The sequence below is a fragment of the Ranitomeya variabilis genome, chromosome 1 (genome assembly GCF_051348905.1).
Source record: "Ranitomeya variabilis isolate aRanVar5 chromosome 1, aRanVar5.hap1, whole genome shotgun sequence".
Taxonomy (NCBI): domain Eukaryota; kingdom Metazoa; phylum Chordata; class Amphibia; order Anura; family Dendrobatidae; genus Ranitomeya; species Ranitomeya variabilis.
Genome location: NC_135232.1, coordinates 809,931,367 through 809,958,307, shown reverse-complemented (window position 1 = coordinate 809,958,307; position 26,941 = coordinate 809,931,367). Strand labels below are relative to the sequence as shown.

The 26,941-nt window shown below is 41.2% G+C and overlaps 1 protein-coding gene across 5 annotated transcripts in view; it reads left to right on the top strand.

Annotated features, from left to right (window-relative positions):
- SLC20A2 (solute carrier family 20 member 2) overlaps positions 1-26,941 on the top strand; it is a 158,232-nt gene that overhangs the window by 121,207 nt on the left and 10,084 nt on the right. For all 5 annotated transcript variants that reach the window (XM_077274443.1, XM_077274454.1, XM_077274463.1 and 2 more), the window contains exons 3-9: positions 867-1,007; positions 11,702-11,787; positions 17,174-17,270; positions 17,664-17,783; positions 20,913-21,110; positions 22,987-23,575; positions 25,446-25,631. In XM_077274443.1, coding sequence (XP_077130558.1) covers positions 867-1,007; positions 11,702-11,787; positions 17,174-17,270; positions 17,664-17,783; positions 20,913-21,110; positions 22,987-23,575; positions 25,446-25,631 — 1,417 coding nt within the window. The remainder of the gene's footprint in view (positions 1-866; positions 1,008-11,701; positions 11,788-17,173; positions 17,271-17,663; positions 17,784-20,912; positions 21,111-22,986; positions 23,576-25,445; positions 25,632-26,941) is intronic.

Here is a 26,941-nt window from a genome sequence, read left to right as displayed (position 1 = left end):
CTGACCGATTCCTTTTATATTACGAACTGCCTATATCAACAAAGAGTATGGCTGTTTTGGCAAAATGCTTACGCAGATGTCAGCTAAAGGGAACCATAAATCTATGGCTATTCTGATAATCTGCAGGTAAACGCACTTCTAAGCATGTATGGCAGTCTAAATGGAAGAGTGAGTGCAGGACGGGAGAATGAAGTTGTACAGATTCTCCTTGCAGTCACTGGCTTCCAGCTACTGGGGCTGCTCATGGTACTGATGGTTACCAAGCTGTTACCACTCCCTGGCACGGTGTTTGATGGCTTGCCCCCCGTACAGGGTGCAGTGCTGGCTGTCAGACAAGCCGCAGGGGTATGATTACAGTGTGTGACTGTTGCAGCTCTCTGCGCTGCCCTGATTGGAAGCAAGGGGCTGCTGGGAGAATAGAACTTAATTGTCTTCTTGCAGCCTCTTCCATTTAAACAATTACGGTGGTCTATAGAGAAAAGCAGCTCCTTGGACTGGACCCTGAGGAATCACAACAGTAAGGGAAAAAGGTAGGAGAAGAGCCAGCCTAAGGTCTACTGAAGGAAAGTTCTGGGAGGTAGGAGGAGAACCCAGATAGAGCGAAGCATAGTGAGGAAGAGTTGGTGGTGTTGGATGTGAAATACAGCAGAGATCCAGGGCAATCAGAAAGGAGTCAGAGCCAGTAGGTTTAGCTGTTAGTAGATCGTTAGTCTTTAGTAAGGGTAGTTTCTGTAAAGGCTAAAGAGCAGTAACCAGATTGGGTCAAGAAAGAATCATCTGAAAGACTGAAGGCTTGTGATATCTCATGTTTGTGATCTTAACCCTACCGTGTATGCACACATGTAACCGTATCGTTCTCTTGGCAGGTTCGGCTGTGTGGCAGTTGATCGCATCATTCCTGAAGCTTCCAATCTCCGGGACGCATTGTATAGTGGGAGCAACCATTGGCTTCTCTCTTGTTGCTATCGGTTCACACAGTGTACAGTGGATGCAGCTTGTCAAGATTGGTAATTGACATTTCCTTTTATGAGTGAGGGTATGTGGAAAACGTTCCTAGAAATATCTGGTCAAAATATAGTAGACTTTTTTTTTTTTTTTTTTTCTAAAAACATATAATGGAAGGGGGCCAATGTTTCCAATGTTTTAAAAAATAGTTTCCCTTTAAAAACACAAAACTACATATTTCTCAAATTGCAGGTAAGAAATACTTTCAGGTCTTTAAGTACTGTTCAAGATGGTGTGCATGTTGCTTTTCGAAAGAACAGCATGACATAGTTTCTTACTATACTTAAAGCGGAACTGTCGGCAGATTTCTCAGTGCAAACTGCAAATATTAGTAAATAGATTTTGTATCTCATGAAGCTGCTGTATTTACATTGAAAAGTAATAAGCATTTTCTATATCTGCCATCCCAACATGATAGATAACTACAGCTTGTACTGAGCAGTATGAGGGACACATAAAAGCTGCCATTCAAGCTGGTTGGTCTGTGATCGAGTCTAAACTTTCAAAAAGGATTATACAGGCATTCTTGGATCATTTCTCAAAGTAAAAAAATAAGGTGGCTCGCAGCACACAATGTTGGACAATTACAACGGGCACACAGGCCCAAAGGTGGTTGGACAATTACATGGGCACACAGGCCCAAAGGTGGTTGGACAATTACATGGGCACACAGGCCAAAGGTGGTTGGACAAATACATGGGCACACAGGCCCAAAGGTGGTTGGACAATTACATGGGCACACAGGCCAAAGGTGGTTGGACAATTACATGGGCACACAGGCCAAAGGTGGTTGGACAATTACATGGGCACACAGGCCAAAGGTGGTTGGACAATTACATGGGCACACAGGCCAAAGGTGGTTGGACAATTACATGGGCACACAGGCCAAAGGTGGTTGGACAATTACATGGGCACACAGGCCAAAGGTGGTTGGACAATTACAAAGGGCACACAGGCCAAAGGTGGTTGGACAATTACAAAGGGCACACAGGCCCAAAGGTGGTTGGACAATTACATGGGCACACAGGCCAAAGGTGGTTGGACAATTACATGGGCACACAGGCCAAAGGTGGTTGGACAATTACATGGGCACACAGGCCAAAGGTGGTTGGACAATTACAAAGGGCACACAGGCCAAAGGTGGTTGGACAATTACAAAGGGCACACAGGCCCAAAGGTGGTTGGACAATTACATGGGCACACAGGCCAAAGGTGGTTGGACAATTACAAAGGGCACACTGGCCAAAGGTGGTTGGACAATTACAAAGGGCACACAGGCCAAAGGTGGTTGGACAATTGCTAAGGGCACACAGGCCCAAAGGTGGTTGGACAATTACACAGGGCACACAGGCCCAAAGGTGGACTCACCATCTCAGAAGCTCCAAGGGGTCCACTTGGAAAAAATTCAATAAAGAAAGAGACTGCGTCCAAATTTAGGTGAAAACTTCAAACCTCCATTTATTCTGCCATAGATTCAACTATGGCTGAATAAATGGAGGTTTGAAGTTTTCACCAAAATTTGGACGCAGTTTTTCTTCCATTGTGTTCTCGAGGTACGTCCATCAGAAACAAGAGATCTATTCAATTTTGTTTGGTTGTAATGTGAAATATTCTGACAGATCCACTTTAAAAGGAATTAAAATTACAGGTTCCATGTCTTGAGCTTGTTTTGTTTTTTTGTTTTTTTTGGTGTAGCCATGTAGCAAAGACGTTATGTGGATCTAAATTGCCATATTAATTGTCATGAATATGTTTGATAACAGCAAGTCATTTTCTCACAGAAAGGTTGTGCGTTCTCACATAAGGGCATGTGCACACAGCCGCTTTTTAACACCGGCGTACCCACAGGGCTTTGCTACAGGAAGATATTTCAGACAAAAGCCGGCAGAGTTCCTCATGAAGCGTCGTCTTTTAGGTCGTTTTTCTCGCCTGAAGAATGGTCTGGTCGTTACTTTTAAATTTCTTTACATCTTTGTAAACCTGAAGCTGTTGACAGGTGATGAAAAGACTAAACGGATGTACATAGCAAGGTTTTTATTTGACATTGCAGGGCACATGTTCATTCCCTTTGTTTATTGAGCTCTTTCAGGCATGTTGTGGGGCGCTTTGTGTGCACATACCCCAGACTAGATGCATACACTGCTTGTGTTTTTCCTCCGTGTTTTTTTTTTTTTTATTATTATTATTATTATTATTGTTATTATTATTATTTGGTTTAGCAATGCTGATTCATTGATGCCAGATGTTTGCTGATAATTCTATTAGAATGAATGAATATCTTTGCGCACAGTGCATTTTGCTTGATAACGCTTTGCAGCTGGGGGTGACCTTACTACAACATGGCATGCTCCGAATATGGCATGTACTATGGAGTTTTGCTACATAACATTTTTTATTTTATTATGTTATAAAATACATAAATATACTGTATGCTCAAAAATTCCAATAAAAAAAAAAAATCACAAATTTCTAAAGGTTTCAGACTTTTTTTTACAGCCTTCTATAGCGATAGTTATGGCTTTAAAGTGATCAAAGTAAATTATTTACCAATCAAAAATAGATATATAGCAGCAAGGTAAATGTATGGTTCAATTGTTAAAATTTAACCTTTAATAAATCCTTATAAAACACCGTAGGGTATCTAGACCCCATCGGTCCACAAAAAGGACAAACAAACAAAAAAATAACAACACACCAAAAGTGAATTACACCATAAAAGTTCCAAACACAATTCCTTCTTTTAAAAAATTGAAGGAATAGGTAATACGTATCACAATACCACACGTTTGTACACTATATAGATGACCTCTAGGTTCAATCACCTCACAGTTTGAAGGTCATAAACGATACCTAAATTAGTGGTTATTGAGTGAATAATAGAACGATCTCACCCAGCGTTGCTGTTTTCATAAGGAAATATATTTAATATTTTATTATTTTAAGCAACGGATGGGTGTGACCGTGACACTATTTGCTGCAGGTGTATGAAGGTACAAGCGCTACTGGTTTTTATATAGATATACATTTTTATTTACCATTGTCTCACCCCTTCCAGCAAGCAGCTGTACACCACCCCTAAATATGAAAGATCTCTGCTCAGATAGGAACAAAAGAATTCTCACTATACAAAAATTCTTCAATCAATCTAATGGAGGGACCCAAGAAATATCTGTGTATGAAGATGCCACCATGGCAATAGAAACCTTGAAAAAACTTGAACATCATTTAATTAAAGAAATGCGGGACCTTTGGGAAATTGCTACTTTAGAAAGATATCTGTCCTTTCAGTGCATACCCAAAGGCCTGAAAGTATACAAATCAATTTCGGGCGATATTGGTGACCCGGATACGGTAAAGGAATGGGAGGCGATGTTCAAAGAATTTTCAATTAAGACAGTTTCCTTTATTATTGAAAAAAGGAAACAACACCTAACAGGACTCAAAAAGAATATCTTGAGATTATTTGATGAGATAAGACCTTTTGAACAGCATCCTGATATTATTAAACTATCAAAGAGCATCAGGATTCGCATTTTAGCAAAAGAAAAAGAGATTTTGGAGAAAAAGCAATTAAAATTTGGTAGGGATATGGTTCCCAATTGGGGTACGTATCCCCCGTCTAAACCTTCCCCCCAGAACCACATGAGTGATAATTCTAATCAAAATTCTATATATAGAGATAAACAGCAAAATTGTATAGATGTCAATCAATTCATAACATTGGATGAAACATCAAATGGCTCTATCAGAAACAATCAACTTTCTATACATCCTATGGATGAGGGGGAAGAGAGAGGACATCAAATTTCTTCCAATTTATTGGAAGTAAGTACAATCTCAGCAGAATCTTGGCCCTCCACTCATGATATTTCGATATATACCCCAATCTCATTACATGCATTCCAGAACAGATTCCAAGTTCTAGAGAATGAAGCAGATTCCCTTGCCACTAGTGGGGGGAACTTACTCCAGGAAAGTAACCACTCTTTTTGTGTACAACCCCCTAAAAAAGCCCCAAAGAAAACCCTGAAAAGGACAGAGAAATCTATAGGACAGACTCATTCCAACGAACAATTGACACAGAAGAACACACATAGACATCATCCTTTTTTTCAGGTAGGTCCAAAAAGACCAGGAAAAGGGGTTGTAGGGGCGGGAAATTTGCCCAAAAAAAGAGGAAACAAAACAATGAAAAAAAGTTAGAGGAGAGCTCACCACAACAAAAAATATTTAATCTGAGCAGTCATACGTTAGATCAAAAGGAAATTTCTTTATTAAACAAAGGATTGAAATATGCACCCAGCATTAAACTAGATAAGTTTCAGGCTTTTATTGGGATTAAATTATTCATGAGACAACTGGCTGTAAAAAAACATTTTTTAAAAAACCCAGTTGTCTGTCATTCCCCACAAAATGATCCATTCATACATACCACACTGAGAGTCAAATCTAATTTTAATCCTGTTCAGGAATACTCTGAGTCATTTGAAGCATTCCAAAAGAATGTGATCCGGGACATCAGAAAAATTCCTGATAAAAGGTGTTCCAAATTCAGGAATAATTTAACATATGCGGAACAAAGGGCCATTATACAAATTCAAACTAATAAAGATATTACTATTAGACCGGCGGATAAAGGTGGTAGTATTGTTATCCTCGACACTGAAGATTATACAAAGGAGTGTTTGAGAATATTGGGAGATCAACACACTTATAAACTTCTATCCACAGATCCATCCAATACCTTTATTTCAGAAATGAAGGACCTAATCAAAAAAGGGTGGGACCAAGGTATTATCACCAAAAGGGAGTATGATTTTATTAATATAAATCATCCGCAGATGGCGCATTTTTATTATCTCCCTAAAATCCACAAAAATTCTGATAATCCCCCCGGTAGACCCATAATATCGGGTGTAGGCTGTTTGACAGCCAATCTATCAAAATATGTAGATTGCCATCTACAAAAACTAGTCCCTGAACTTCCATCGCATTTAAAGGACAGTACGCACATTCTGAGAATCATAGAAAATGTTGAATGGAAGGATCATTTCATTCTAGGAACATTGGATATCACTTCCCTCTATACTGTTATCCAGCATGAAAAAGGGTGTGAAGCAGCTGAATTTTTCCTGGACAAACAGGGTATACTTCCCAGAAGCCAAATTCTGTTCATTTTGGACTGCATGCATTTTATTCTTACTCATAACTATTTTAAATTTAAAACGCACTACTATTCCCAGCAATGGGGTACTGCTATGGGTACCAGGTTCGCTCCAAGTTATGCCAACTTGTACGTTGGCAAATGGGAACATGATACCATCTTTAATGATCCCTCCTTGAGAGCGAACCTGGTACTCTGGCATAGATTTATTGATGACATTGTTTTTATATGGTCTGGTGGGCCTGAGTCTTTGTCAAATTTTATTAGTAATTTAAATAAAAATTCATATTTTTTAAAATTTACGGGCACCACCAGTACAGTTTCAATTGATTTTTTGGATTTGAATATTTTTATTGAAGAGGGGAAGGTTAACACGAGAACATTCCATAAACCTACTGATAGGAATAACTACATTTCTCTAGACAGTTGTCATCTTCCCCATTGGCTCCTGAATGTTCCCAAAAGCCAGATGATTCGGGCACATAGAAATTGTTCCCGACCACAGGACTTCATCCAGGAGGTGGAAGTTTTGACTGATAAATTTGTCAAGAAAGGCTATTCACACAGCTCTTTAGCTATGGCAAAAAATCAGGTTGAGAAACTATCTAGATCCAGTCTCTTTCAAAGTAAAGAAAAACGTGATAATCAAGTACTACTGAAGAGTGTCCCTATCATTACCAGATATAATGCAAATGCACATCTTTTTAGAAAGATTGTGCAGAGACATTGGGACATTCTGAAAGAAGACAAGGTGATTGGCAAAAAACTTCCTGAACAGCCACTTTTTATTTACAAAAAAGCACAAAATCTTGGAAACAGAATAGCCCCTACAGTCCCACATCTTATTTCCACTGATAGACGGTGTTCTCAAAAACCTCAAGGTTTCTTTCCCTGTCAAAAATGTAAGTCTTGCAAACTACTCAAAACGAAAAAACAATTTACATGCAAAAAGGGAAATACTGATTGGAAGATTGAGAACTTTATATCCTGTAACACCACGGGCATCATCTATTCTATTAGATGCCCGTGTGACAAAATCTACATTGGTAGAACTAAACGGGCCCTGAAGATCAGAATTAGTGAACATATCAGCAATATAAATAAAAAATTTGAAGGGCATCCCCTTTCTAAACATTTTCTGACGCATCATGGAGGGTCAATATCTGGTACCGTTATTACTGGTCTTAAATTGGTACATAAAGGTCGAAGAGGTGGAGATTTTATCAAGAAAATGTCTAGAGAAGAAACAAAGATGATTTTTATGTTTGATTCCTTAATCCCGAAGGGCCTCAATAGCGATACAGAACTCTTTGCCTTTAACTCTTAAATTACGGTCATGTGATTGCGGTAGGCTATATAGATCCATACAACTTGGGAAGGACCATCCCTGATGAAGGAGCTCGTTTTTTGCTCCGAAACGCGTAGGATTTGGTCCTATTCTCTTTCTGTAGCCCGTCACGTGAGATTTCACGTGACTGTGACGTCACACTAGGTCCTGCTGCGGCAGAGTACCGGGCGGCTAAGCCGGAGCAACACTGACCGGTCTCCAAGGAAGTACGAGCACAGGATTTTTCTCTGCCACCGGCCGGGGCAGTTCCTGCAATACGCTACTTCGGAGACAAAACACGGCACTCTTTGGAGTTCTTTGCCCGCGGGAGAAGTAAGTGCCTGGCTCCCAATAGGAGTCTGTATTACTAGCGGCAACTGATTTGTGAACACAGAAAGATTACATGCAGCTGTGATTCCATTGGCTTTCCATTCAACCACGGATCACTTTATCCTCATAAGAAATCCCAGCAGGTAGATATAGACACACTTTTTTTTTTATATACCAATATACATTTTCATATTTTATATGACTGATTAGTTTTAATGTGCATGCAGTTCTTCGTATTTCCTATCAGGAGGTTTTATATATTGTTTCAGTATCAGTCCTTAGGATCTTTTCTTATATTGTAGGGGACATTCCAATCCAGCGCAGATAGTCTTTTTCCTTTTTATATTTTATTATTTTAAGCAACGGATGGGTGTGACCGTGACACTATTTGCTGCAGGTGTATGAAGGTACAAGCGCTACTGGTTTTTATATAGATATACATTTTTGTTTTCATAAGGAGTTCGTAGGGCACCAGATGTCTGTGAATCCCAGGGGAGGATTATTCATATCCATACAATACCCTGCTTAAGACAGACTCGGACCCTGATTAGTTCATCCCCAAAGATGTGGCTCCTGACGCGTTTCCTCGGCTCTATTCATCAGGGGAGGCAAGCCTTTTTTTTTAAATGCTACGGGGAATAAATGTGCGGTGTCCATTACTCCTCTAACGGCCCACTTCCTCATACTAAAGGCTTGCCTCCCCTGATGAATAGAGCCGAGGAAACGCGTCGGGAGCCACATCTTTGGGGATGAACTAATCAGGGTCCGAGTCTGTCTTAAGCAGGGTATTGTATGGATATGAATAATCCTCCCCTGGGATTCAGACATCTGGTGCCCTACGAACTCCTTATGAAAACAGCAACGCTGGGTGAGATCGTTCTATTATTCACTCAATAACTACTAATTTAGGTATCGTTTATGACCTTCAAACTGTGAGGTGATTGAACCTAGAGGTCATCTATATAGTGTACAAACGTGTGGTATTGTGGTACGTATTACCTATTCCTTCAATTTTTTTTAAAAGAAGGAATTGTGTTTGGAACTTTTATGGTGTAATTCACTTTTGGTGTGTTGTTATTTTTTTGTTTTTGTCCTTTTTGTGGACCGATGGGGTCGAGATACCCTACGGTGTTTTAAAATTTAACCTTTAATAAATCCTTATAACTATTGAACCATACATTTACCTTGCTGCTATATATGGCTTTAAAGTGACCATCTATGGGCAGCTCATTTTATTGCACTTAATTCTTAGCGTTTTATTTGCACCCTTTACTTTTGTCTATTTTGTGAGATTAGTCACTAGTGAATTCCATTACTTAAAGAAGTAAGATTTTTTTCAAAACCTAATCTGTGGTATTTCTGTTTTACAGAATGCTGGCAGAAATAGACTTTTATGGATTCAGCATTTCCGTGTTTCTTGTCTAATACTGAATATGTTCCTCACTAATTCTTCCTGTGTTTTATGTCTAATGTAATCGTGGGACCGCTAGTTAAAGTTCAATTTCTTTTTCATGTCCCATTCTAAATGTTAATTGATGTAAAAATGCAGCCGTTTTTGAGTTCTCTGATTTCTCTAGCTTTCCTCTATAATGAAATAAACTTTGAAGGCTTTCAGAGCTCTTAAAGGGAACCTGTCACCTGAATTTGGCGGGACCAGTTTTGGGTCATATGGGCGGGGTTTTCGGGTGTTTGATTCACCCTTTCCTTACCCGCTGGCTGCATGCTGGCCGCAATATTGAATTGAAGTTCATTCTCTGTCCTCCGGAGTACACGCCTGTGTAAGGCAAGATTGCAGAGGACAGAGAATGAACTTCAATTCAATATTGCGGCCAGCATGCAGCCAGCGGGTAAGGAAAGGGTGAATCAAACACTCAAAAACCCCGCCCATATGACCCAAAACTGGTCCCGCCAAATTCAGGTGACAGGTTCCCTTTAAGGAGGATTGTATTACCTGCCTTATTTCTGGACTGTTCGGTTGGGAATGTTCATTTCCTATTTAATAAGTTCATTAAGGTTCCAAACTATCTTGGAATCCATTCTACTTGAAAGTTAAGAGATTTGGCAGAGCAATCTTCCATTTTTGATAAAATGAACGATTTTGCATGAGTCCTTTCTGTTCCTTGCAAGTCCTGATTTACGTGGGTAGGTTTAATCAGTTGGCCCCACTTTTTTTTTTTTTTTTTTTTTTTTTTTTTATAGTTTTGCTCTCAACAATCGTTTTTGGTCCAGATTCCTGTTGTACTCTTCTATTTGCAAAAATGAGATGTAGTAACTTGGATGGGACTTTGTAGGGTGAACCTATGTGAAGAACACTTCTGAGAAAGATTTCCGCCAACAGTAACTCCTTCACAACCCGTGCTTGATTGATTTTGGCCTGTCACCCACCTTGTGACTTGTTATAGGGGTTGTCATAACTGAATTGTGCCCATTACTAAATGTATTTCTAAAGGGAAGCGATACATCAGAAAATGATATGTTGTGCAGGTCGAGCTTTTATGAATATCTCTCTCTCTCTCTATATCTATATCTATACATATATAATATATATGTGTGTATGTATATGTGTATGTATATGTGTGTATATATATATATATATATATATATATATATATATATATATGTATATATGTATATATATATATATATATGTGTATGTATATATGTATGTATGTATATATATATATATATATATATATATATATATATATATATATGCATATATATGCTACTGACACATTAGGGGCAAGGCAGATTAGCTATCTAAGCATGAGATGAAGTGCAGTTTAGACCAACTCGCTCTCATTTGACACAAATTGCATGCTGTAGTCAGTGATCGCAGAAACAATGAAAAGTTGTAACGCTGTCTAATATCTTTTGTTTCTATTCTTTGCTATATAGAGGGTATCTGTTTACTGTCAGTCTGCACCCGCCCTTAGTATGTAAACAGAAGTGATACTAGACACTGTCATCAAACTAGTGTCCTGAAAGTGGTAGGAATTTGAAGCATAAAGGAAATCTGAAAATTCTAAAAAAAAATTTAAAATGTTGTAAAATTATTTACCTAGAACAAGTTTAGGTTTCATTAACTTACAGACAGGGCTGTGTAGTTGGTAAGCCAAACCTCCGATTCCTCAATTTCCCCTACTCCGGACCCCCCAGCACTGGTCACTACTGAGCATGTGCATAAAGTTCAGCACAGATTCATCTCAACTAAAAGCCAAGATCCTTAGATCAGGAACAGAACAGACACTTATAGGACATTTCATAGCTTTCCCAAATTCTTAGGAAAACTTTTACAACACATCCTGTATTGTGCTACTGTACCCAATGTATTATATATTTTAGGAGTCGGTCCATTATATACCGACTCCACCAAAAAACTCTGACTTCATAAAAATGACAGCAAGCAGCCAGGTAAGTAATATTTTGCTGGAGTTGAGGGGTGTCTCTCTACACTAATCTGCCCTCAGATGGGTTAGTAAAAGCTGGTGAGAGATTCCCTTTTAATGCTGTGATCATAGCAAGGCATAATGTGCAGAGGAGCCTGTATCTATTAACACGTAAAACATATATCTTTTGCCGATATTTCACAATGATAATGATCTTTCCATTTAAAGGTGCATTTCTGAGCTTTGTCTACAAGGTCTTTCAGCGCATGCAGTAAAGCACAGGGTGGTGTGAGCTGCATAGCAATATTCATTAGAATGCATGTGTGCATCTAGCTAACCATATCGACGTGAGTGAACGGCTTACCCTTGAGAATATCCGGCGGATGCTTTTAGTGATTTTATTTTCCAAGGTGTCTTTATATTGTGTCTCATGTATTTTGGTAGAAAACCTCTTCTAATCTCCCTGCTTTTATTTCTTCATTGCAGTTGCCTCTTGGTTCATTTCACCACTGCTCTCCGGTCTGATGTCTGGTGGTCTCTTTATGTTGATTAAATTTTTCATCTTGAATAAGGTAAATCAACAGGTCGCATCCCTGCAGATGTAGTAAATAAAGAGTAGGATGTTGACATAAAAGAAATGCAATGTGCTAATGAATATTGACTAAAATGGAGTACCTAGGCTCCAGCAGAAGGTTTCTGACCATCATTGTATTTATGTGATGGTGAGACAGTGTAAGGAACATACTAAGACTAGTATAAAAATGTCCCCAAACCACTGCAGTGCGTAATTTTTCTAACCAACACAATGCAGTGGCACAGAATATTTACTAATTTAATTCTCGTGACAAAAAAAGTGAGACACACAAAACATGGATGAAGTTGTAGCTCTTTCCCTTGTATGTTTTCTCTAATCCCGTTTGGTTCATTTTGGACTTAAAATTCTAATGCAAGAGATCACCTGAAATACGATGAATCGCAGGTGTGGGAAGGGGGACCGTGCCGCCGCAGGTGTGGGAAGGGGGACCGTGCCGCCGCAGGTGTGGGAAGGGGGACCGTGCCGCCGCAGGTGTGGGAAGGGGGACCGTGCCGCCGCAGGTGTGGGAAGGGGGACCGTGCCGCCGCAGGTGTGGGAAGGGGGACCGTGCCGCCGCAGGTGTGGGAAGGGGGACCGTGCCGCCGCAGGTGTGGGAAGGGGGTCAGTGCCGCGGCAGGTGTGGGAAGGGGGACCGTGCCGCCGCAGGTGTGGGAAGGGGGACCGTGCCGCCGCAGGTGTGGGAAGGGGGACCGTGCCGCCGCAGGTGTGGGAAGGGGGACCGTGCCGCCGCAGGTGTGGGAAGGGGGACCGTGCCGCCGCAGGTGTGGGAAGGGGGACCGTGCCGCCGCAGGTGTGGGAAGGGGGACCGTGCCGCCGCAGGTGTGGGAAGGGGGACCGTGCCGCCGCAGGTGTGGGAAGGGGGACCGTGCCGCCGCAGGTGTGGGAAGGGGGACCGTGCCGCCGCAGGTGTGGGAAGGGGGTCAGTGCCGCGGCAGGTGTGGGAAGGGGGACAGTGCCGCGGCAGGTGTGGGAAGGGGGACAGTGCCGCCGCAGCTGTGGGAAGGGGGTCAGTGCCGCGGCAGGTGTGGGAAGGGGGACAGTGCCACCGCTAATGTGGGAAGGGGGACAGTGCCGGCGCAGGGGCGGGAATGGGGACCGTGCCGCCGCAGGTGTGGGAAGGGGCCAGTTGCTGCCGCGGAGGGTTGGAAATTTTACCACAATTTGTTGCCAGTTGCAGAAGGGTAGAAAGTGGGCCAATGCTGTTGCTAGAGAAAGGGGGATAATGCTGCCGCCAGAGGAGCAGAGTTGGAAGTGGAGAGTCTGACACTGCTGCTTTTGGGTGGGAAGAGGGATAATGCTGATGCTTGTGGTGCTGCATTGTAGGTGTTTAAGGCTTATGGGGAGGCATTTAGTGCTACAACTTGGTATTTGGCACTTCTGGGTAGGGTTTTATACTGCACTGAGGTATATGTGTAATGCTTTTGTGGAGGTATGTTGTGCTACACTTTGTTTTTTGTTGATTCTAGTTAGGTACTTGAGCTCACTCTCTCGTCAATATCAGATAACGTGTTATCCAAGAATCTTGGGCGTGCTTGAATAATATGTTCGAGTGCCTGCGGCTCCATGATTTGTGGCTTTCAGACATCCACAACGTTTCCGGGGATTGCTTAACAAACAAATGTTCTCTCAATTCTAGTAATTAACACTTGAGTTCTTGTTAGGAGGCATTTTGTGCTTCAGTGTGATATTTTAGTGCTTTTTTGTAGGTATTTTGTGCTGCACTGTGATGTTTTGCTGCTTCCCATATGAAATGTTGTGATATTTAGAGCTTTTAAGAGGGTAAGTTTTGCTGCTCTTTGGTGTTTACTTGGCCCTTTTAGAGAGGTACTATGTAATGCACTGTGGTGGTCTTTTGTGGAGACTTAAGGTACCTTCACACGAAACGACTTTACAACGAGAACGACAACGATCCGTGACGTTGCAGCGTCCTCGCTAGCGATATCGTTGTGTTTGACACGCAGCAGCGATCTGGATCCTGCTGTGATATTCGCTGGTCGTTGAATAAAGTTCAGAACTTTATTTGGTCGTCAGACCGGCGTGTATCGTCAGGTTTGACACCAAAAGCAACGATACCAGCGATGTTTTACGCTGGTAACCAGGGTAAATATCTGGTTACTAAGCGCAGGGCCGCGCTTAGTAACCCGATGTTTACCCTGGTTACCAGCGTAAAAGTAAAAATAACAAACACTACAACACTCACCTGCGCGTCCCCTGCCGTCCGCTTCCTGCTCTGACTGAGCGCCGTAAAGTGAAAGTACAGCACAGCTGTTAGGGCCGGCGCTCACACAGTACAGGAAGCGGACGCCGGGGGACGCGCAGGTGAGCATGTAGTGTTTATTTTTAATTTTACGCTGGTAACCAGGGTAAACATCGGGTTACTAAGCGCGGCCCTGCGCTTAGCAACCCGATGTTTACCCTGGTTACCCGGGGACCTCGGCATCGTTGGTCGCTGGAGAGCGGTCTGTGTGACAGCTCTCCAGCGACCAAACAGCGACGCTGCAGCGATCGGCATCGTTGTCGCTATCGCTGCAGCGTCGCTTCGTGTGAAGGTACCTTAAATGTTTTGCACTGTAGTCTGTATCCAGCACATGTTGGAAGGAATTAAGTGCCGTACTGTAGTTTATTTGGCCCAGGTAGTCTTTGGAGCTTCTCACAACATTTCAGAGGAGGCATGGATGACACAGGTGATGTCAGAGACTGGGCACCAAGCATGGTCTGGAAATACCCACCGGATGGCCAGATTGTTGCCCATGACCATACCATATGGGGCAATTGCAGGCGTTTTTTTGTTGTTGTTGTTGTTGTTGTTGTTTATTTCGTAAAGGTATGTTGGGCAGCAGGGGATTGTATAGGATTGAAAAATAAAATAGAGGGCTTAGATTTTTCCTTTGCTCTGGCAGCAAATGCAGGAGGGGTGTAACAGACAGTAAATTCATCTGTCACTGTATTTTGCAGTATAACCTGCATATGCTGTTAAATAGGTGTCTTAGACCTGATGTGTTTGATTTACTTACATTGAGCATCCATGCCTCAATAGCAATGAAAGCTTTTTCATGGCTGATATTAAAGTGGTCATTGGATGAGTCTAGCTCATCTTATCTTGCAGGAAACCTTTCAGTAGGAATAATTCTACTATTCTGGTAAATATTTTCAAAGGTATACTTCAGTCTCATCAGATCTAAAATCTATATAATAAGGTATGAACTTTGCATTGTAAAATCTGGTGATTGATCCATTTACATAATTGTTACTAGGTTGTGTTGTACAGAATACCATATTGCATTTTTAATGTGTTGGTATATTTTGTATTTTGTCAGGATTATATTTAAAATATCAAACAATGACATATATAAATCCCATTTTTTTTCAATGTAGGTTATGGTAGAAATACTAAATATTTTTTGTTTCTGCGGTTTGCCCCATTTTGTAATGTCATGTAAACTATTTCATTGTTCCATATTTGTGCTTTATTGTGCGGGCTGAATCTATTGGCCTCCAGAAATAAAGTAATTTACATTTTTGACCACCCAGATCTAATTTTTTGCCCTTCAAATGGATGTTGATGCATTTTACACTTTATAAATAGAATTAATCTCCATAAAAAGTTGCGTACTGATTTTGTTACAGCCTAAATTGGAGCACACAACTGCATTTACAGTTTTGCTGGTTTCTGACATTTCATCAGTTTACTGTTCACAAATGGGAGAGCTGAGCAGGAGATTAACATCCATGTCCTACAAGATTGATTGTCCCAGGATCATGCAGAAGATCCTGCAGAATGATGAACCATGTGGTCATGTTTTCGTTCATTCATTTCTAGGGTTACTGTTTCTTTACTGACTGCACATGAATACAGACTGTGTTCACACTTGCTTTGTCGCCTGATCAGTAGCCATAAAACATTGCAAGATCCCCTGTGTCTTTTTGACTTGAAATCCGTTGGGTTCTGGCATGGTGACCATTAAACATGCGGCATCTGAAATGGTGGCAGAATGCAGTCATTTCAGATAATTGTGTGCGTCTGTCTATGTGGGGTCGTTTGTAGAGGCCGTCCAAAGCGAACTCCATATCTGTGGTGATTATATGGGATGTCCTACCCTACTAGCCCACACATGTGCGATAGTCTGGAGTTCTTACACTGTGGCCAAACGTAAATCTAAGCTGTGGCAAAGTTACAAAACGGGAATGGTTTACATGGTGCATGGTGAAATTTCCAATCTTTACAGCATTGTATATTCTGCAACATTTTGAATATATCAGCCAAAATTATGCCAGTCATACTCAATGGATCCGACTCATTGTTTGCCATTTCTTGAGTCTTTTTTCTGTTTTTTGTTTTTGTTTTTTTTCTTTCTTTATACACTGACCTTTTTTGCCCAAATTTCTTCAACATGGTACCACGTGCTTCATAAACTTCGTGCAAAATAAAATATGCTCTTAATTTTGGTCTTTAATCGGTTTTGGGACTTTTCAGCACCCAAAAGTTGCAAATCTTTTAAAAACTTGCAGGTTTGTTTGAAAATATAGCAAATTGGAAATTTTGCATGACTCCTTTCTCCAGGTAAGGACTGGAGTAAGATGCAACTAAAAGGTTTGGCATTTGTCAAGTTGCATTTCATGAATTTGCCTAAAACATCTGGGTTAAGAGTTATTTTATACAAATCATAAATACTGAAATAAAGACAACTTAAAAAGTGGCACAAAACTTGGAGCACATGGCGCACATACTAAAGCCGCTAAAAAGGAGCTAATTACTCCAGAAAACAGGGAAAATGGCAATGATGAATCAGGACCATAGTCTGTAATAGGACCTTATTCTGCCATATTGTAATCAAAATGAGGGCACGGGCTTTTAGGGCACGGGCTTTTAGGGCACGGGCTTTTAGGGCACGGGCTTTTAGGGCACGGGCTTTTAGGGCACGGGCTTTTAGGGCACGGGCTTTTAGGGCACGGGCTTTTATTTCCATCAGCCTTGTAGCAATCTACAAATATCTAATATTAGGGAGCTCATAGGTAGTCAGGTGATAGTGTGTTCCTTAGTCAAGCAAAACACTGTTTTCAGCCTCACAACGTATACCATTATACACATTGAAACTTTATGCTTTCCCTGTACAAAGCCGTATTAATTCATCTGTGCCTTGCTGCACCATTTCGGCTTGGCGGCACCTTACTGCCATAATGTAACATTATGTATGGGCACCTTTTGGTGTTGTAGTGTGTCATATAAAATATAACTGCCATTTAATTGGACGTGTATGATAAGGTTCACCCAATGTTTCACTTCCTACTCCTATTTACTTTGTGTGCCCTTGATTACCGTAATTATATCACACAGTAAGAAAATTCTGTTTTTGGTCTTGCAGGAGGATCCAGTTCCCAATGGACTACGGGCACTACCAATATTTTATGCTGCTACCATTGCCATTAATGTATTTTCCATTTTATACACTGGTGCCCCATGTAAGTACCGGCTGCACATTTAAGTAATGCTATTAAGTATCATGACACTGTCTGATTAGGACAGTAAGACTACTTCCAGCCTCTAGCTCCATATATTTGGCAGAGGCTGAATGATCCTACCCACCAGGTTTTGTCCAGCCTTGAATCAGAGGACATATTCGATAAAGCATTCTAATCCATAGGCTTATTTTTTAATTCATATTATATTTTTTTTTTTCTAGAAGATTTGAAGTTCTCATAGTCTTATCGCCTTACTATAATTAACAAATGTTTTGTTTTTTTTGTTCTGTCTACTTCTAATGTGTATAGAAATGTATGCAGAAGGTACACTGTGTTCAATCAATCTGGCCGCAATCATTTTAATATTTACATTTTCTTTTTCTCCATCTTCAGTGCTAGGACTTCAGACCTTTCCTGTGTGGGCCACCGCATTATTATCAATAGGCGTTGCCATTTTATTTGCTTTGTTAGTGTGGTTTTTTGTTTGCCCATGGATGAGAAAGAAAATAGCAAGTATGTTTTTCTTTTTTCTTGGTTGTGTTTTTACAGAAAATATTAGAAATATTATTTCTGTATATAAATGTCTACACCTCAAATTCCAGAATTCCTCGGTATCCATTGTGAGCATAAGTACTTAAATAAGCTCTGAAAAAACACTGTATATTTTACTTTAGCAAATCCCACATCTTAAGAAAACCAAGTTGCTTCCATGCTGCATTTTGCATTGTCAATTAGGTATACTTTAGGATTTCCCTATGTATACCTCCAAAGGATGACCCTGCATTATACCCATAGGTTCCTATTTTAAAAAAAATTATCCATGCACTATATTTTCTTGAAGACCCGAACATGTTATGGTGTACCAGTGAGGTATGCTAATGTACAGTTGAAATCAGATGTTTACATACACTATATAAAAAGACACATATGCATGTTTTTCTCAATATCTGACATGAAATCGGAATACCGTATATACTCATGTATAAGGATAGTTTTTCAGCACATTCGGCTTATACATGAGTCATTGTCCCTGAAAGACGGAGGGGGAGCAGCGGGTCACAGAGGAAGGAGCCGGTGGCTGCGGCTGTAACTGTGCCCGCTGCTAAAGAGAAATTAATATTTACTGTGCTGGCATTTCTTTTTAGCAGCGGGCACAGTTGCAGCCGCTGGCTTCCAGCACACATCCTACTTACCTTCCCTGTGCTCCCTCGCTGCATTTCCTTCCGGTGCCAGACTTCCAGCCGAACGATCACGTGTCCCCCGCTCATTAAGGCAATGACTATTCAACCCTCTCCACTCCCTTAGGTGTGGAATGAATATTCATTACGTTAATGAGCGGGGACATGTGATCGGTTGGAAGAGGTGCCGGAACGAGATTCAGCGAGGGCGCGCAGGGAAGGTAAGTAGAATTTTTTTTATTATAAGAACCATGCATACAAGGATAGGATAAGGAGCCATGCATACCAGGATGGGGATGAGGGGATAATGCATACCTGGCTTATACTTGAGTCAATATTTTTTCCCAGTTTTCGTGGCAAAACTAGGTGCCTCTGCTTATACTCGGGTCAACTTATACTCAAGTGTATATACGGTAAACCTTTCCCATTTTAGGTCAATTAGGAATACCATAATTCTTATTTGCCAAATGCCAGAATAATTAGAGAGAATGGTTTAAGACATTTTTAAACCTTACTGCAAAGTCAAAAGTTTGCATACATTTCATTGGTATTTGGTACCATTGCCCTTAAACTGAATGACTGGAGTCAAACATATGGGATATCCTGCCACACGCTTCTCACAATATTTGGTCGAAATTTGGGCCCATTCGTCCTGACAAAACTGGTGTAACTTTTCAGCTTTACCAATAAATTTCCACATGGATTGAGATCAGGGCTTTGTGATGGCCACTCCAAAACATTGACTTTGACTTATCCTTAAGCCACTTTACGATTTTGGCAGTATACTTTCGGTCATTGTCCATTTCGAAGACCCATTTTTGCCCAAGCTTTAACTTCCTGGCTGATGTCTTATGTTGCTTCAGTATTGCCACATAATCTTCTTTTTTCATGATGCCATCTATTTTGTGAAGTGCACCAGTCCCTCCTGCAGAAAAACCCCACAACCTGATGCTGCCATCACAGTTTCACATTTGGGATGTTGCTCTTAGGCTTCCAAGCTTCTCCCGTTTTCCTCCAAACATAACAATGGTCATTATGCCCAAAAAGTTCAATTTGAGTTTCATCAGACCACAGAACTTGTCTCCAAAAATGTAAAGACTTTGCTCCTGTGTGCATTGCAAACATTAATCTGGCTTTTCTATGTTTCTTTTGGAGTAATGGCTTCTTCCTGGCAGAGCGGCCTTTCAGCCCATGTTGATACAGTACTCGTTTCACTGTGGATTTTGACACAATCATACCAGCATCCACCATCATCTTCACAAGGTCTTTTGCTTTTGTCCTTGGGTTGCACATGTCGGACCAAAGCACATTAATTTCTGGGACACAAAACCCATCTCCGTCCTGAGCAGTATGATGGCTGGACATTCTCATCTTGTTTGTACTTGCATATAATTGTTTGTATAGATGAATGAGGCTAATTTCTTTAGACTTTCCCATAATGCTACACAAATAAGCAGTGTGTTTCAGGTGTACATTAAAATACCTCCACAGGTGTGTCTCTAATTAACTCAGATGTTGCCAAAAAACTATCAGAAGCTTCCAAACAGATGACATCATCATATGGACAGTCCAGAATTGTTTAAAGGCATAGTAATATTAGTGTATATAAATTTTCGACTTTGCAGTAAGTAATAAAAATGCTTAAAACATTGTCTCTCATTATTCTGGCATTTGGCAAATGTTAAGAATTATGGTAATCCTAATTGACCTAAAACGGGAAAGGTTTATATCTGATGTCATGTCAGATATTGAGAAAAATATGCATGAGTGTCTTTTTATATAGTGTATGTAAACTTCTGGCTTCAACTGTATATTGGCGTGACTCAGACCAAAAAGACACTCTTGGCCACCATCAGATAACTAGTGTCCTATGTTCCTATGTACATATGACATCTGCTCAGGAAGCTTGTCTGACTCATAGTGCACACTTCCATTGCAAGGTGTTGTCAAACTATTTTTAAGACCCCCATACCCCTTAAACTAATGTTGGCTGCACCCCCGATTTTGTTGGGCTCAGCCAAAGATCTAATGTGTATGGAGGCCCTGGGCAACTGATTGTTGGGGGAGATGTTAATTGTGCATGTCTAATTTCTAACTGCTGATCGCTTGGTTCTCCCAGAGATGAGCCACTAGACATGTTTGGTGACGGCTCTCTCATCGAGGACACAGTAGCGCACAGCCAAATGAGTGCTCCTGTATATGGGAGAACCGGCCATGAATGGTTCCCAGACCGAACGACAGGCATTTAATGTGTATGGACTGATTTAGCAATATGATCACGAGGAGGAGCATGTGTATCCCCAAATCTGGTGCCGATTTTATTAACCCAGCCATATTACATAGCATATTCGTAATGGTGGATTTTTCTGTCCCTATCCTTATAAGCAAAATTTATGACTAGTGTCATTGGTATGTACGAAAGTTTCCGCAAGATGAAGGCTTTTCCTTTTTGATGTTTTTGTAGGTCGATTAAAGAAAGAAGCAATGTCTCGGATATCGGAGGAAAGCCTTGATAAAATTCAAGATGAGGATAATGCTGTCTTTAAAGAGTTGCCTGGTGCTAAGGGGAATGATGAAAGCGAGGTGCCTCTAACGAGCGCTACTACTGAAGCTGCAGTTGGATCGGAGTCTGTAGCAAATGGAAGCACAAGGATACCATATGGTATATGGTTATTCTTCTTCTTGATTATTACTCTATTTAAAAATAGAAAAATGGGTACAAGTATAGCTTTTATTTTGGTAGGGTTTTTCTCCATACTGCTTATATACAATTTAATCGAACGGATTCATTCACTCTTTACGTTTTATAAAGGCACATTTTATTTTAATTGAGCAGCAAAATGTGCTAATGAATAGATTGAATGAATTTGTAAAGATGTAATCCATCCTGAGTTAATTCTGCTCATGTAGTAAAGTACAGAGACAGTACAGCAACAAGCAGACATTGTCATTATCAAAATCCGTTGATCTGAGAAGCCAATATTTGTGGAATGACTAGGCCTTTTTTTAATTAACAATCAGCATTTAATATTTCAACACTATTCTTTGGAAAGGGTTGTCCGGTCCAAGCGATAAGTCTGCAGTCACTCTGTGTGATGTAGACTCGCTGTGCTCTGCGGGGATTCACTGGTTTCTGACCCGGGACCGGAGCATATGTATGAGTTATACATACTCCTGGCCGGTGGGCGTGGCCTCTTTCATACACTTGTATGGAGTGAGGCCACGCCCACTTGAAGCCGCGTCACTAGATGGGGAGCGGCCTCTATACAAGTGTATGGAGCGAGGCCACGCCCACTAGACTTCCCTGGCCGGGAGTATGTATAGCTCATACATACCCTCTGATCCCCGCTCAGATATCTGTGAATCCCCGCAGTGCATGCTCTGGGGGGATTCATGACACTGCAGTCGCACAGAGTGACTGCCGACCTATCAATTTGGACTGGACATCCCCCTCAATTGTTACCATACTGCTTGGAAAGTACCTTAGAAAACAGGTAACACATATATTATGCATCCAAATTTAAACGCCTCCTTCTCTACCCATTTTTATTTTTCACCTTTCTTTATATCAGTGGGAGCCTGAAAGATTATTTATACCTACTAAGCCATCTACAGACTGGGCACAGATTGATATAGTAGGCAGAGATAATCCGCTTTGGAATCTTGCCGGCTTATTTGGTCATTTACAAAATTGACCAAAGTGCGCTACCGGTCCTTGAAAGTACTCCGCTCTCCTAACTAAACCCCGATTAGCACCTTCTCCTTGGCCTGATTGCCAGCTGCACTGTTTGACAGGTCGCTGTTCTGGACTGATGTTTTGTGTAATTTCCCTTCCGACACGCATGCGGTGACAACAGGCTCGCTGACGTACCGTGCCTGTCAGTCAGTATGGGTGCCTGCCAGCTCATTTACTCAAAGCTGACTTTTCTCCATGTTGCTTAATCAATCTGCAGCCACATAGATATGTTTGAACATGTCTTAAAGTCCCCCTAAATCATCTTAAAGATTAAAATGATATAAATCACTCTGATCAGTTTAATTCTTTATATACCAATGTGCTTTAACATTAAATTGTTAAAGGGACTCTCATCGGGTTTTTGTTTCCCCATCTGGGAGCAGTCCCTGATTCCAGTGGTGTATCACTTTCTGGACTGCTTGCTGTAGCTTTATTATGCTTGCTGAGCTCTGTATAACTCCGCCCACAATACTGACTAGCAGCTTTCTGCCTATGCACAGTTTACAAAGAAAGTCGTTAGTGGTGTGGGCGGGGTTATCCAGAGCTCATGAACATGGCAGCAGGTTTACTAGTCATCTTGTGATATTCTTCTTCTAAAACAGTGATTTTATCAAAACCACAGAAGGCACACATCACTGGAATCAAGGTCTCAGCCTCTACATTATACTGCCCTCAGATTAGGTGGAAAAAACCTGCTGACAGATTCCCTTAAAAAAAAAAAAAAAAAAAAATTCTGTATGTATTTTTTTTTTTGCTTTTTTTGGAAGCTTTGACTTACAGCTTTTGTGGATTGTTTTTATAGGAAGAGCTGCGTCAATGACAAATGGCTCCATTAGATCTCCACTTTCAAATGGTACATTTAGCTTCGAGGGCCACAACATGAAAAGTGATGTTCATGTGTATCATACAGTACACAAGGACTCTGGGCTGTACAAGGACTTGTTGCACAAAATCCACCTAGATAGAGTGACCGATGATCGCCCACATGAAAACAACTACAGGGTGCTGAGACGCAATAACAGCTACACGTGCTATACCGCTGCTATCTGCGGCATGCCGGTGCACACCATGTTCAAAGCCGCCGACACCGCAACTCCAGAGGACAGCGAAAAGTTAGTGGGCGATACCGTGGCCTACTCCAAGAAACGCATACGGTACGACAGCTACTCCAGCTACTGCAATGCGGTGGCAGAAGCGGAGATTGAGGCAGAAGAGGGTGGCGTAGAGATGAAGCTTGCCACCGAGCTAGCGGATCCCAGTCCCCCGCAGGATGACTCTATGGAAGAGGACAAAGAAGAGAAAGACAAGTCCGAAGTCCACTTACTTTTCCACTTTCTCCAGATTTTGACTGCATGCTTTGGATCATTTGCTCACGGAGGGAATGATGTCAGGTAAATGAGCCAATGGAGGCCACAAGTACGTAAGAGATATTTGAGCAAGTTAAAAGGGTTGATGTCAGGTGTCTCGCTTATATTTCTGATTAATATTGGGTTCCCATTTCTTTGATCAGGGTGTACCATGATGTTGTGTTGTGACAGGCCTATTTCATACATTTGAGGTCCAAGTACGGACTTTGTGGTCTCCTCCTGTCCTGCACTAGACAACCTCTTAGGCACATTGAGTTGTTGTACGGGGCTGTCTGTCCTCGAGACACGAAACACTGATGTGGGAATCTGGCCAGTAAAGAATACATCATTTGTTTATTGGTTTGTCCCAGACAGTGGCAGCGCAGCACTTTGTCTCCAATAGGCCCAGCTTTATCAGGGATGCCACATGATCAACGTTTTAACTATAATGGGCAGGCTATGTATCCTTTTTCATTTTCTTACACTATTATATGTAGGTCAGGTTTACAAAGTGAATATTACTGTCACGAAGCCCACATGCCATACCCGTCACTCTATTTATATATCCTATATAGAATAACAACTGGAACATTAGGTTATCCAACCAGGAAAAAAATGTAAAAACCATTTACAATGGTGAAAAGAAACCATAGACCATCCCCTGCTGCTCCAGCCTCTACTCCCTGCCCAAGCACTAATGTCTCTGACCCAGGCCTGTGACCGCTGCAGCCAAACAGATAAGCAGTGGGACATCAGTAAGGGGGAACCTAATTTCTTTAGTTATTCTACACCATTCTTCACTGTTTTATAATCATTTTTCATGACCAGATAGTTTGTCCTAGTCCTCTCTTGCCCATTAGACTTTTGCCAATTGGCTGCAGAGAGAAAGTTTGCAAAGGATGTTCCTAGGTTGTGTATAACAAATCAGATCCATACTGATTATCATTTATCTACAAAAATGCTGTCCGTTAATGAGGGCTCCTGTTACATCCAGGGCTGTGTGCACGCCTCCAGAGCTGTGCTCCCACTTCTGCTCACAGCTGAGTAGTGTATATAATAGTACTGTATCTAATCTAGGCAATCCGACCTGGAGTCTAGACTAACACCTTGTTACAATATAGCTTTATAGATACATCCTATCAGGACAGGAATGTGTGCAGTCGCTGTGCATAGGTTTTCAGCCTCTTGGTTTAAACTTTGAATGACGCAAACAGATTTTGAAAACGGTGTAGGATTAATACACAAAGTATATTAGAAATCTCATTATATAGTGATTAAGCGGGTTTTTTTTTTTTTGTTTTTTTTTGGTTTTTGTTTGTGGGGAGTAGATAAAACTGGAATTTTCCCTTGACAGTGCACAATAACTATTCCTCCTTCTGAGGGCTGCACGGAATGGCCTGGAGGGCTGTAGATTTTATACATTCTGTACAAAAAGGTTACAAATTCCAGACATTTCCTTTTTAATGGTTCCCATGTAATTTCCTGTGTTTTTTTTAATTATTTTTTTTATTATTTTAAAGGGAACCTGTCATTAGATTTATGCAGCCCGAACCATTTTGGGCACAAATCGGAGCCTTCAAATCAGAGAAAACCATTTAAAAAGCCAGCCCCCTTTGCCTGCCCCACTCCAGTTGATTGGCCAGTATCTCCCTATGTGTCTGCATAGGGAGAGACCTGTTAATCAACAGTGTTGAAAAGGAACTGGCTTGGGGACTGTGCCCGATCTAGTCCGGTCTCTCCCTATAGTCCCCGGTTGGCTTTTCAAATAGTTTTCTCTGCATTCAGATTAACGTGTCTGCAATCGCCAGCCGAGCTCTAATTTGTGCTGCTTGTGGTTTGGGCAGGATGACTATAGTGACATGTTCCCTGTGTGTCAGTCTGCATTCTTCTACATTGATTTCTTTCCCTCTCGCAGCAATGCCATTGGTCCTCTGGTTGCTCTGTGGTTGATTTACCAGCAAGGAGGAGTAATGCAAGATGCTTCGACGCCAGTGTGGTTGCTTTTGTATGGAGGTGTGGGTATCTGTGCTGGCCTCTGGGTGTGGGGTCGACGAGTGATCCAGACAATGGGAAAAGACCTGACCCCAATTACCCCATCCAGGTAATGTGATTGATAAGTATTCTTGAATCACATTGATTAGTACTAACCCATATTGTAATCAAGATGTTAGATTTGTAAAAATAAATTAACTAAATTTATATTTAAGGGGGTTTTCCAATTATATGTTTTTTCATCCAAAAGATCTCACTGAATAAACTGAGCATTACTTCTCCCCTTTTCCACGCCGACTCTTCTCCCTGCTGAGCCCAGGGACTGGCTGCAGTGGTGATGTGCACTATAGTCATGACATCACCGCTGCAGCCTGTAAAAATATCACTGGAGGCTGTGGTGGAGAGCTGGAGCAGGGGAGGGTAAGTAATGCTTAGTTTATTTAAACCCAGTGAGTGATTTTGAAGGAGAAAAAAAATGTCAATCTTGCAAAACCCCTTTTTAATGAATTAAGAATGTATATAGTAAATATTTAGAATGTCATTTGGCTATAACGTTTGTGGAAAGAATACATTCAAAGTGTGATCTATAGTTTTTGCACTAAAATTTAGTAGTGGCTAATTTTTCCTCCTTCCATTTCTAGCAGTTCACATTTCACGTAGCTGCACGTTAAAGAGGTTTTTCCACATTGAACATTTACCGTATGTCATATCAATTAGATTCAGAAAATGGCCTAGACCCCAGTTCAAAGCTTTCGTAGAATTCACTGATGAGCCATCTAACTCACGGCCAACTATACACTGGGATCAGAAACCTTGTCCCATCTGTAAATCGGTGAGGGGTCTGCTGGTCAGACCAGCACCAACATTTACTGCCCATCTAATTAATGTTCATTATAAGGAAAACCCCTTTAAAGAGGTACTTAACCATAGTTTTATTTTTTTAGAAAGATCTAACTAACCCTACAAAACATGAGAAATGGCAGGATGTGACTACTGTCAAAGCTTTCTTCTCCTTCTGTTATCACAGCACAGGGACAATCCAGCTTTCATTTTTCAGATGTTGTCTTTTCCCAGACTATCCAAAGCAACTAGCCTAAGTGGGGTTGTCAGGATGCTTGTCTGTAGTAGCCGGATTCAAATTAGTCACGGCTACAAATATAAAGGCAGAGTTGCCAATGAGCAAGGTGAAGAGAACAAGTAAGGAGGCTTGATTGTATCAGACTTTTCTCCGCACTCCAAGATAAATTAAAGTTGTAGGGGTTTTTCACCATCCATTGGGATGCTATGGCAAAGATGTGTACTGGGTTTAGGATATGGTGCAGAAATGTAAATCACCAGTATGCGTTATCTCCTGAGAAATGGGAATAACTCAACCGTATTGGAAACCACATGCAGTGGTTTATTTTCAGGACTGGATTC